General features: G+C 36.2%; 1 protein-coding gene across 1 annotated transcript in view; it reads left to right on the top strand.

Moving 5' to 3' along the window:
* The first annotated feature begins 808 nt into the window (after positions 1-808).
* The window catches only part of PDE4D (phosphodiesterase 4D), a 310,959-nt gene continuing 297,837 nt past the window's right edge, over positions 809-13,930 (top strand). The window contains exon 1 of the mRNA XM_066339532.1: positions 809-1,077. Coding sequence (XP_066195629.1) covers positions 809-1,077 — 269 coding nt within the window. The remainder of the gene's footprint in view (positions 1,078-13,930) is intronic.

Genomic DNA, 13,930 nt, shown 5'->3' with positions numbered 1-13,930 from the left:
ACATATAGTAGCTGTCATAGTCATATTGATGTGCATCTCTTAAATATTAGGTTTGTTTTTCTGAAAACTATTAGGTAGCAAGTATGTGACTTCCCTAAATTCATTTGAAAACTGGTTGTGATAAACTGACTCGAGGGCAGGGAGGAGAAGGCAGAAACTAAGCCCTTTTTCACTATTTAATTATAGCATTTTCTAGCTTAAGAGATAATAGTTTGGAATCTTGAATTTTTCCTGGAACATGGAAGATCCTTGAAAGACGAACATGGTAGATCCTTGAAAAAAACAGAAGAGTTATTCCACAGTCCCCCTTCCTCTCCACGTCCCTGAAGCTTCAGGAATAAGCAAAGGAAAGAGTAATCAAACAAAAGGAGCACACATCTGATGTTTAAGCCCTCCTCCAGCACTTTTTATGTACATAACCAGAAGTCACTCAAGCAGCTGCAGCACATTAGTTACGATAGTTTAACAGGCAGCTTTACAGCTCTGATAAAGCTTGTGCTAAAGCAATTTCTTCCTCTTGTGCTCACTTGCTATGATAGCTCAGAAGTGATCTTTGGCAGCAGGGCTGTGAAAGGAGTGGTAATGTTTAATCGGTTTCTGTGGAGGAGTTAGCCTGCTTTTTCCTTTGTAGATCATTATCTATAGACAGACGTTAAGGGCAGGCAACACCATGTTGAAAACAGAATAGGCTGAACTGGTGCAAGGTCTCTGAACAGTTCTTGGGAACTGATTTAGAACGGAAATATTTTAAGCAGCTAAGCCAACATTTGATTGTATTAGATCTTAATAGCAAAGTTACTTGAGAAACATGGCTCAGCCGACAAGTCCAGACAATTTGCCTGTTCCTGAAGTGGATAATACACACAGTCAAAATCCATGGCTAAATGAAGATCTTGTGAAGACCCTGAGGGAAAACCTGTTGCAACATGAAAAGTCCAGGACAACTCGAAAATCTTCACCTGCTTCTCCCCGGCTGTGTCCAGTTATTTCTCCTCGAAACTCTCCAAGGCTCTTGAGAAGGATGTTTTTAAATAGCAACATACCAAAACAGCGTCGTTTCACTGTGGCACATACCTGGTAAGCACTGAGATAAAATATTAGATTATTTTTTTCATGGACTGTATATCTCTTCGATGTTTGTGTTTGTTTCTCGGTTTGATCTCTGCATTAATCTCTCTGGTTGAAAGAGACAGTTCTAATTTGTGACTAAACTTAATTGCAGTCCAGAAGTTTAAGATAGTAATTCATATAAAGTAAGAAAACATATATTTCCTTGTACAAAGGCTGCCAAATTTCCTCTGATTTCTTGGGTAATAACTCCATTCTTTCCTCTCCTTCCAAAATAAAAGAAGTACTTGCATTCTGTGCTGTTCTGGCCTGAGTGACTTGACAATTCTTTTTTTTTAACGTGTCTGTTGGAAATATTTTATTTTTTTATTGACAATTTTGGATCCCTTAGCCTCTTAGCAGAATAACATAAGTTTATTTATCTTTTAACAGTGCTCAAATTAAGAAGGGCATGATAAAGAAGAATGATAGGTATAGATATTTCATGTGAAATAGTGATTTTTATTAAAACAGTTGCTAGAATAAACAAGAAAGATGGTAAGGGAAGCCCTTGGTAAATGATTCCCTAGTAGTATTTCTTTGGTAACTTGATAACTTCTTAGATGTATTTGTGATTAAATCTAAAAAAGACATTCTTTGTTTCTGTCTATCTCCTGTAAAAAAGCAGTATTATTTCATTACTTCTAAAATTATTCCTTCAAAAGATGTTTTATATGAGATTACTGTAACTCAAAACCACATTTGTGTTTGTTTGATGATCCTGAGATGTTTAGGTTTTTTCTTGTTCTTCCTTCCCCTCCCCCTTTATTCCTCTAATAAAAATATAATATATAGAAAGGAGGGCGATGAAATATGTTCAAAGAAAATAAGTCATGCATTCTAAGCAGCAAATGAATATGCTCATAAAGTTTATCTTAATTTATCTGAAATTAGATCTTCACTGTAGTTATGTGATTGGTATGTGCATTGCACATTGTATACTAGTGTGCTTAAATTTTTATTATGTATGTATTTATATAGTTAAAGTACTTGTAAAAAATAATATTTTACCCCTGAAAAGCATAATAAACAGCATGTGCCTTTATAATTTAAGAATACATTTTTGAAACTGATGTACCTGTTCAGATATTGCGTGAGTAAAATAGAAAACTGAATTAAATCAGGATATTTCATGTTTCTTTAACAATTAGGCATAAATCTCAACTGCTGTTCTGTCTTAAATAATTTATAAAAAATTCTATACATATGAAAGTGCCAGTTAAAAAGGTAATTCAGGCAGATCTGTCTTACAATGTAAGATGAAAAAAAAAGTCTGAAAGTTTAGAGAGGGAAATTATCATGTGTGATTTTGCATGTGTAGGTAGTCCAACATGACAGACAAGGAAAGGAGACAAATATGAAGTAAAAAAACCATGTTTGGGCAACATAAAAGGACACAGGCTTGCAAAGTATTAAAAGTGAAATTTTGTTCAAATGCTCTTTCTCTAGTGAGCTTCAGAAGTTTGTGTAAAATGCCTTTTTCACTATGATGAGTGTAGAAAACACTTGAGGTTTTCCCAAATATGTGAAAGACTAGACTTAAAATCAATACTTCATTGTTTTGATTTATGAGATGGGCTGATCAGAGTAATGATATTTTTTCCAGCAAGCAGAGAAGTACAGAGTCAAGCAGCAAGTTACAATTAATTACCTGAGAATCTGCAAAGAATAATATTTCTGAAATGACAAAGCAATAACATACATGACCAGAATATCAGGCATATGAAGGGCTTACAAAATTTATTTGTTGTCAAAGATGGTCAGGTCCGTAGTTACTGATATGTCCTCACTTTTTTCTGTCCCGACTTTCTAGTCAGAAATCTGAGATGCTATGTGATAGACCTGTGGTTTCTGTACACTTTGGCTACATAGGCACTAGAGTGGTTTTAATTCCATATGTATATAATCCATTTTAGACAGTTTGTAGGAGAACAGTGCATTTGAAAATGGAGTACTTTTAACCTTAATTCAAAATGTTATGCTATGAAGGATCCAGTCTGGGGTTAGTTAGGCCCACTATAGTAATGACCATCTCTGCTTTATTTTTCTTGTGTTTCTAGTGTAATCAGTTGTGTATTTTAAGAAAAATTGTTGAATTAATGTATAAATCATTTTGTTTGTATAAATCTTTTTTGTTTAGTGCACTGTTCATACAGGCATTAAAAACTTTAATAACATGACCTTATTCAAACCACCAGTAAACTGGTAAGCCATTTTGACTTTGCAAAATGTCACATTTTTTTATATTTTATTTTATTTTATTTTTCTGGTGATTAGAAAGTTACATACAGTTATATATATAGGTAGCATAAGAAATAAATGTATGATACTAAGATACTGCTGTGTGTTGCAGTGATGCAAACAACCACCATGGATCCAGAGGGCCAAACCCCCCTAATTTAGATTGTTTTGCTCCCTGATTTCAAGGTTCTGAAGCAGCATTCACACACAGTCAAGAACTGAGTGGGAGTTTCATGAATCGTTCTGGCAACCTATTTCTCCTTCTTTTTATCATAAAGTCTGTAGCTTGCCCTCTGTAATGTCTTGGATTGTAGAACATTTGACACCAAAATGCATTTTCTTAATCATATGACCTTGATCTTTTCATGGTAATAACTGGGTTACACTTTGAGTCATTTTACAAGTCCTTCTCTACTTCCTTTTTCTTATTCTTCTCTAGCTGTACCCCTGAATTCATTCAATAATTTGAAAGATAAATTGCTACTTTGAGGAAAAAAAATACGGCCTTTAGAGTTGAAATAGAAGGGTTTAAGTGGCAGAGGTGCATAAGGCCTTCATTTTTGTTGAAGAAATTTCTGAATATCTTCCAGTTTCAGAGAATGTTAGTTATGCCTAAAACTGAAATTCAGACTAGTTATCTTGAACTTTTAGCCCGGATTCCTCTCAGTCTGTAAACAGTATCAATCTACAGTCTGTAGGAAAAAAAAATAGCTACAAGTGTTTGAAAGTTTTGTGGCCAGGGTTTCAAATACTCTACCCAAACCCAAATACCATTTCTTCTCAAATCTGTCTTATATTGTATTACTGTAAAAATATTCATAATGCTTTATGATCTTACTAATAAAGTAACACTGCAGCACATATTACAGCTGGAAATGGACAAGATAAATTAAATCCTCTGGTATGTGCTTGACAAAATCAGCTTCTGGGTTGTCTTGGTTTGCTCTTCATGAGGCTTTTTAAATGTGCTGATTATCTCTGTGCCTTTTGGCCACAGATCTTGAGGGTGGAATCATGCATGCTATGATTTGTGAGGAGGGGGGGCTTGCAGATCAGGGAAGGAGACTGTCAGTTCCCGTCTGTGTGGACGTCCAGCGTGTGTGATCTCTCACACACACACTGTCCAAAGATCTGTGGAAGGATGTTTAGATACTTCTAAATCATACACTCTTAGATAACTCGTGTGGAAAGTCAGCTTTCCTTAATTTTCTATGAAAAATTCCTTTCTGTAAAGAGAGGAAAAGCAAGAAACATAAATATTTGGAGGAGGATAGTAAGGTCAGTGGAACATAACAACTAAATTATATCTGTTTAATTGAAAGGATGAAGTCATGGAACACATGTGCTTTTTTTTTTTTTTTACTTGTGTTTGCTGCCTTAATACTTCTCAATGAATACAAAATGATCAACCAGTTGGTTTTTTCTGTGTTGTATATGACTTTGGACTGTGTATTTGCTGCCTTTGTAATTTATTTGTGTGTGTGTGTTCAGGGACAGCAGCTAGTCATATTTTTTCTCTATTCTATGTGATATAAAGTCATATTTGTTAATCACAGGTCCAGTGTGGGTGTTCCCCTTTGATAACTGTTCCCTCTCCAGCTCTTAGGGAGTTCATTTAGTACTTCCTGAGACTCAGAGCTTTGTGCTCTTTAGATGCTTTTTTGAAACATGTACCCCCAAACCTAAGCATTTAATACAATTACTGACAGTAAAAATATAAGTATGTGCTCAGCTAAATGGAGTACTTTCATCTGAATTTAGCCAGTCTTTGTCCCCACCCATAGTAAATATTTTACATTGACTTTGGCATTCAGATATGAAAATGATAGATGCCTTAGAAATATTTTAGATAGATATGGGCAAGGTGTGCCATTTTAAGTTTCAGGAATGTAACTGTCATTGGCGTACCCATAAAACGAGGTTTGTCACTATTTTTATTGCACAATATCTTTTCATGCACTAATACTGCTAATTACAAAAAACAACAAAACATCAAGTGTTAGCTATAGGTAGATTGCAAAAGAGCAACATATGTAATTTGATGTGATTCTACACAGCCTGGTTCAGAGCATTTCAACTATGAAAATGGAATGGAGCTGTACCACATTAAATCAATATACTTTTTATCAGTACTGTTTTATTGCAACTTACAGTATAAACTTTCCTAAAAGATTTTGATACCTATGTTTTCCTCTCATTCGCTACTCACTGCTTTTCCGGAACTAAAATAATTCCATTTTGGCATGTAGAAGTAATTTCAAAATAAAGAAACATCAAAGCAGATAACTAAAAAAGACAGTAGGTTAATAACTAGTTCACAAAACCAGATGTATACCGGGCTGCATCCAAAGCAGCATGGTCATCAGATTGTAGGAGTTCTGTCCCTTTACTTCATGGTGCTGAGACCCCACCTGGGGTACTAAATACAGTTCCGGGGTCCCCAGCAGAGGAATTGCATGGACCTGTTGAAGCAGGTTCAGAGAAGGGACAAAAACGTCATGACTATGAGGAAAGGCTTGGAGAGCTGGAGATGAGCCTTCAGACAGAGTTAAAGAAGATCAGATTGCTTGAGTAAGATGATGTTTGCCATCAGGTTAATGAGTTGCATCCAATAGGATGTAGTTTAACAAGGGCAAGTGCTGGATTCTGCACCTGAGACAGGGCCATGCTGGCTGTGTGTAGAGTTGGGGATGAGAGGCTGGAGAGCAGTGCCATGGAAAGGGCCCTGGGCTCCTGGGCCAGGGCTAATTGAACATGAGCCAGCAGTGCCCTGGCAGCCAGGAGGGCCAGGCGTGTCCTGGGGACATCAGGGACAGCACGGGCAGCTGGGCAAGGGAGGGCATTGTCCCCTCTGCTCTGCACCTCCAGGGCTGGGGGCAGAAAAAGACAGTAAACTATTGGAGAGCATCCAGAGGAAGGCCACAAGGATGCTGAAGGGTCTAAAGGGGAAGTCATGTGAAGAGTGGCTCAGGTCACTTGATTTGTTCAGTCTGTAGGAGACTAAAGGAAGACCTCATTTCAGTTTACAACTTTCGTGTGAGAGAAAATGGAGGGGCAGGTACTGATCTCTTCACACTCATGACCTGTTACAGAACTTAAGGAAATGGCATGAAATGAGCCAGGGGATGTGTAGGTTGAATATCGGGAAAGCATTTTTCACCCTGAGTGTGGTTGGGTACTGGAACAGGCTCTCCAGAGCAGTGGTCACAGCACCCAGCCTGACAGAGTTAAAACCCTGTTTGGACAACATTCTCAGGCACATGGTGTGACTCTTGTGGTGTCCTGCATCAGATCAGGAGTTGGATTCGATGTTCCTGCTGGGTCTCTCCCAACTCAGCATATTCCATAATTCTATGATCATAAAGTCCATCTATGACTATGTAATCTTACTTATTCAATTAAAAAATATCAGTTTCTTCTTCTACTTCCTTGCTTTTCTTTATTCACACTTTCTAAATCAGATCACCAGTATTGCATAAAGTTTTAGTCAAGGTAACACCTGGCATATTACAATGGACTCTATTCCTTGTTTTTCTCAGACTTTACAGACTGAGTTATCACACTTTCTTCTAGAAAAATACGTAAACCACTTTACATAAAATGTAAAGATATAACAGATGCATAACATTATAAGATCTAACATCATAAAAGATGCATACATATTACCCAGGAAATAATTTAATTCCCAATATTTTCACAGAGACATACCATCTTTTATAAGGTAACTCAGTCCACTCTTCTTTAAATTCTGTCACATAAGGAGGTGCATGCTTGTATGGATGCATAGGTTAGTGGGGCAGAGAAAAAGAATAAGCTTTGAGAACATGACGCTCTGATATTTTACAGAATGATTTGTGGTAAGCTAAGAATGATGAGCCATGGTATTAACTACTGACAAATTTATTTGACACAGAGAAATAATACTGTTTCTCCACAGCTCAGACCTGAAGACAGACAGATGAGGAAAAAGTTAATGTTTCCATAAAGAAGGAAATAGCAAAGAATTGCTATTTGAATTTTCTCAAATAAGAGAATTTTAATTAATTTGAATTTTCTCAAATAGGAGTTGTGTTAAAGAGAGCTCGTGGTACTGGGCAGGGAAATTGAAAACCACTTCAGAAAGATCACAGTGAGCAATCAAAGACAAAGTTTAAAGTTTCTATTGTACAGGAACAAATAGCTGAGCAAGGAGGAGCAGAGGGAAAGAGAAGAAATGATAGATTTAGCTGACTAGATTGTTGTAGTGCAGGACTTGTAATTTATAAAAATACCTGTTGCATCTCTCCTTGTCTTTCAAAATAAAATGTATCGCAACCATTTTAATTGAGCTTTTTTTTTCTTGATTATGACCTGCTTGCCTTGTAAAATTGGAATTTCTTTGTGAGTTTTAGTTACTGATGCACTATGCCTGGACCATGCTATTTCCTGACCTATGGTCTTGTCCTGTGTTAGACAGAGTTTGGGAGAAATTTAAAAAAAAAAACTAGCAGAGGTGAAACAGAGTTCCTGAAGTTCTACGTTTGTTTAGCACCTACCTCAAAACCTCAAACTGCTTTGCTAAAGTGCTATTGCACCCCAGAATTTTTATTATGTCTTTTTCTACTTGTATCACAAGCTATTATACATGACTGAAAAGGTTTTAAATATTGTACTCTTGCAATGTGATATTGTCTGTTTTCAACAAAGTTTTTTGAAAATCTGCAAAAGGTTTCAGTAGGTTTTTCCACAAGATTTTTTAGCTTAATGTGTAACACAGGCCTGTTAGACTCAAGCAGTCTTCCACATTGTTCCTTATTGCATTACTCTGGGTGTATTTTTGCAAACTTACTCTTTTCTTTTTCACTTTGCATGAGTAAAGTACTATTTTATTTGTGGCTTCCTGAAAATTTATTTGTTCTTGACCCATCCCAGGGGATCCTGCCTGGTTTCTCTGCAGTCTGACACATTTTCAAAATTTTATTACATCTCAGATTTGTATTGCAGGGTTAGCCATTCCCTCCATCTGTATATTTGCCTAATGATTTCATAAGTTTCATACACAAAATCTTAAATTTTCCAGTGTGTTATAAAATATTCAGAGATTTATTTCCCTTTTTGTTTCCTTGTAGTAATTCATATCTCTAGATGTGTTTGTTGTGGGAATAGATATCACAATATTTTTAACAGTCTAACAGTGAGCTAGCTTTTTCTTTCATACATTCTTGAAAAGCTTCATGTTCTTTGGGATTTGTAGGTATTACTCCCTTTTTTTTTTTATCTTGTGACATTTCTTCTGTATCTCATGACCTTTTTGGTATTTCATTCTTCTCTTTTCGTTTAGTACTGCACATAATTTTTTTCTACTGGTCATCCAGGAGAAAGCTTACAATTTGGAGGAGTTTATTTCAACAAGAGATAAATTACCATTTAAGTGACTGTTGTGGTTTGAAAACAAACTAAGTGAGAAGCTCTAAGTCAGAAATAAAATTTAATGAGAAGAAAAGGAAAATAAAATAAAATAAAATAAATACAAAAAACCCCCACCACTGACAGAGTCAGAATACAACCTGAGCAGGGTGATGGAAGCAGTCCAGGTGAGGTGATCTTCCTGAAGCAGTGATCCTGTAGAAAGGTCTGGTAGCTCTAGTCCTCTGGGAATCCATTGGGTGAGGGCTGCCTGTACTGCCCCAAATCCCAGCTTATATCCAGGTGAGAATGCTTGGCTCCTCCCCCTGGGCGGAGCATCTCACAATGGGATGATGAGTCATGGAAGAGGGTCTTGATGGCCCATTAAAGAGAGATAGCTCCTGGAGGGAGTTATCTATGGGTCATGCACAAGGCATTGATGGGCCATTAACTGAAGATGGTGATAGAATACATCCTAAACTACAACCCAGGACAGTGACAAAAAGGATTGGGAGAAGGGTCTCATCAATCTCTGTCTTTCAAGCTACCAGTTCTTTAAGGAGCAACTCTTAAGTGGAACCAGCAAGTTTTACTCTGTCATTGGGCAGAGTATCTATCAGACTTCAGACTTTACTATCAGACTTCAGACTATCAAACTATCAGACTTCTACTTTATTCAAAAAAGCAGTGAAACATTTGGAGAAGGCTGATTTCTGTCCTGCTCTGGGGGAAACGTGCAGGCTTGGAACTGTTCTCTATCTGGGTCAAGTTCCTTAGGCTGTACAAGCAGTGGTGCCTCAGTTGGGGTGGGTGGCTGCCAGACCTGTCCTTTCATTCATACACTCCTAATGTTTGATCTTGGTCACTAGAGAAGCTTGGTAATATTGTCATTTGCTTTCACTGCAGAGTTTTAGGGAATAATCTTGTAAAACTTCTATTGCTATCCTGTGTTGTATATTCTCTCATATATTCTATTGTATATTCTATCATTGTATTATACAATATTGTATGATAAAGTAAACTTAGTAAATCTGTTGTGTGTTGATTTTTATCTTCCAAACCCTCGAAATACAGTAAGCTCTCTTCTCTTCTTTCTCTGTCACCAAACAGGGCATGACAATACATAGTGAACACTTAATGTTAGCAGAAAACTTTTCTTCTGGTCGTTGTATATTCCCCTCTTAGTAAATGCTCAGTATCTCCTATCTGTTATTTTCAATGGTTTAGTTTCACTAAACCTTTGCATTCAGTTGCTTAAAAAAGGACACATACAGAATTAATAAGAAAAAACTAAAAATTACATGCACAGGATGAAATGTAAGGAAATATACACTCTGTTTAATTTATTTTCATTTTTAATAAAGGAACACTCATCATCATGTTGTAATGCCTTAATTTTAACCTGTTTTTTTCTTATTTGGTATTCTCCAGTGTACTAAATTTACCAACACTCATTAAATATTCTTATAATGTAGAACTTATCAGTTAGAATCTCATGTAACAAGTACTTAACAGGTGTGTGTTCTTGATAGTGGGGTAAAGTTATTGTAGGCTACTAGTAACAGACTTTTATTGTTCACATAAAGTTGGAATACTTTAAAGTGTCATAAAGTATAAAAATGAATGACATATAATTAAATATATTATGGGCCAGACTGACTTTAACTGGAATGCCCAGGAGCTTTCATAGTGTTCCTTAATGCACTAATTTACCTCCAGGATAATCTCTTGATAGCTTTTTGGCTAATTGAAAAACCCAATTAAATAATTGCAAATAAAGTGATTCAAAAAGTGAACTATAGATTTTGTATATATGTGGGTTTTTTTGTGGTTTATGCTTTACCGGGCTTCTGTCATAAATCTGCATCTGCTGAACCTGACTATCTCCAGAATAAGCAGGAGTGTGCTAGATAATGAATCTCTACAAAGTGTTTTAAGAACTTCTGTCTATAAATTAATTTTCCCTAAAATAGAATAATTTATTTTGAATAAAAGGTTTTAGTTGCCTTATTCTGTCTTAGGGAGGGAAAATTAATGAACTTTTATTCAAAATAAATTTTGTCATTTATATCTTCATCTAAAAAATTTATATTTCCTTATTAAAGTATGCATTTCTGCTGTCCATTTTAATGTTGTAAAAGTCCTCCAGATATATGCAAATAATTGCTTTATTTGATCCTTACTATAAATATGATTTTGTGTTACACAGGACACATACAATCACAGATAGCATTTTTATTTTCTTTTGGGGATAGAGTGGTTCACTGGATGGTGAATCAGACAAGTTAGCTATTGTATTTCCAATGTTAATAAAAAACTCTAAAAACCTTTAAAATCTGCTGCATGTTCATAAACACAGTCACAAAGCAATAAAATATAGATCATTTAAAAATATTTGCTTCTTGGACCTCCTCATTATCATGCACATATGCATGATAGAGATTAAATTCTCCAAAGGTGTTAATTACAATCGTGGCATGTGGTACATTAGGGAAAAAAAAAAAAAAAAAAAAAAAAAAAAAAAAAAAAAAAAAAAAAAGAAAGATGAATGGGGAACAGAATAGACCACATAATTAAATGTAGAAATCTAGCAAGATCACTAAAAATATTCATTAAAATGCCTATTGTACAATGAATTATATTCCTCCCATTAAAAATAATTTACCACAGAAGAAATACTTAAAACTTCTAAACAACAGTATGTTTCATTCGTTTCCAAGGAATGCAACATATGTCTGAGAGAGCTAAGTTAGCTATGCCAGCTACAAGATGACCATTTTAAGAATCATTGTGTACTTAAACATTTGTCACATTTTGTGGCTAATAGTTGCTGCCTGGATCCTTCCACATGTTTCTCCTGTGAGTGTGTTAAGGATGGTGTCTCATGTTTCACTTGTAAGAAACAAGTTAAGATGTGCTTTGTTGATATAAAAAATTTCAGCGGTAGCTGTGTCTGAGTTTTAACAAGATTTGATGGCAAGGTGCACTCAACTATTTACAGCATAGAGGGCAGAGTAAGACAAAGCTGTCAGGGAGATCCATTCCTTGAGCCATGAGTTTCAGACAGGGCTCCCTTGCTTTCCAAACTTCTTAGAGAGGAGTTTAGGAGGGGCTGGATCCAATCCTGGCAGCACAGACTTGGACAGTGGTTTATGTCTGAAGGATTACGTGTACACAATCAATGCTTTGTGTCACTCAGCTGAGATGTCAAAGTTTAGCAACCAGTTAATCATTTACTGAGAATGTGCTGCTGCAAGGAATCCCTCACCCTCGAGGTGTCGCCTGGACAGACATTCCTGCTCAGGAGGAGGTGCTGGTGTGCAGGACAGCCCCCAGGCCCTGGGCTGCCCACTGTTTATGGCTCACAGTCATGATTGCACAGCAGCAAGGTGTGCAGGTCACTGGTCCAGACAGCCCTTGGCTGCCAGGTCTCTTCCATGCCCCAAAGTCCAGGGTAAGCTGGATGCAGCCATCACAGCCCCCGCTGGAGACTGTGGCTTCAGCTGGGGCTGGGGCTGGGGGAAGCACACTGCCACAGCATCAGCTGTGTTTGTCTGCAGTGGCTGTGCAAGGTAGAAGCAAATGTAGATGTAGATGTAGATGATGTAGGTGTAGATATAGGTGTAGATGTAGATGTATCAATGTTGTTGTAGCCAGGGCCACACAACACAACTCTCTGGTGGTGCTATCTGGTGCCACTAGCACAGCATAAGACCTGTGACAATTTCAAAATTTTGGCCTTTCATCAACAATAACTTGCCCAGAGAAACAATATATGTTGTGAGGAGGGGAGTGGACTATGAGAAAAATTAAACCCCAATCATGTGACCACTGTAAGCAATTTGAAAAGGAACACTAACACTGAACCATGTTGAGTTTAAGATTGGACTGAATGTTTCAGTGTGTAAAAAGTAATTTCAACAGAAAAAAGACAGATTTCAGATAGAACTTGTGAGGAATTTAAAAAAAAAAATTGCAAAATACCAACTTATTGTAACTGAAATATTTAATTTGAAATACTTCACGATTTCCCACCACCTGATCTCCAAGAAATTGCTGAGCAACAAGGAATGCTTGTTTCAATGTCTCATCTTTTAGTAAATTCACTGTGGCCACTGTAAATACCCAGTGGCCATACCTGCCAATTATTCTCTAATTTTCAATTTTACATTATCAATATTTTTCTGACCTCTTCTGTGGGGTTTTGCTCCAGTCTGGAAGCCTTCCCTTGGAACACTATCATATGCACATCTGTCTCTTCATAAGAGTGTTCTGATACCCATTATTCCAACTAAGAAGGTCAGCACCATATCAACCATGCTCTCAGAAGCATGATATCCAGTATTTCATGATGTGGAAGGTCTTCTGTGAGAAAAAAAAGAAAATTATATGTTATTTATTTTTTATTTATTAATCTCTTAACTTGATTTTGTCCAGACAATTGTTAAAATTTTTTAGGACTAGTGTGAGAATCTTTTAATCTGGCTTATAAGCCAAAAACCCTGAATGAATATACTTCCTAAGAATACATATTTTCTGTATTTTTATTCAAAAAATATACAAAATTGAAAGTGTGTCTTCACAGTCATAAATCTTCTCTACAGAATCTTTGTCAAGACTGTTTTTTGAGAAGTTGTTGTAACTCTCTTTTTCTGCTTAGTTCAAATGATCAGTCATCACATTGTCCTGCTCTTCACAAAACAGTTGTGAGTTTTTTTAATTTTAAATAATTAATTACAAGGCTTTCCAGAAGATGACAGTGCTTCTTTCAGAGATTATATTACAAGGTAGAAGTTGGACTTTTTCCTCATGAATTTAAAGTATTTTTGTGAATAGATCAATAAAAATATTTTTTAAAATAAATTATGTTTCAAACTGTGAAACAAAAATAGTTTAACCTTAATGTCCAATGAATTGTTAAAACATGTGACTATTTGATAATTAATAATTTGTAAATTAACTAGATTCTGAATAGATAACATCAGAAGGGATTTTCACAACCCCTTCAGGCTGTGGAGCATCTGTTGCAAATCTTGTAGGTATACTGGGCAAGGGTAGCTCCATTTGTGGTGTGTGAGGCCTTTTTTCACGTGAGGTGAGGAGAATAAAAGTAAAATCACAGATGATTCTAAGGGAGGAAACCTCTGTCTTTTATTCTCCATGTACTCTCATTTATATAGTTCTCCATACTATGTGC

Source organism: Sylvia atricapilla, chromosome Z, assembly GCF_009819655.1.
Source record: "Sylvia atricapilla isolate bSylAtr1 chromosome Z, bSylAtr1.pri, whole genome shotgun sequence".
NCBI classification, from domain to species: domain Eukaryota; kingdom Metazoa; phylum Chordata; class Aves; order Passeriformes; family Sylviidae; genus Sylvia; species Sylvia atricapilla.
This window is presented reverse-complemented; position numbering and strand designations above follow the sequence as displayed.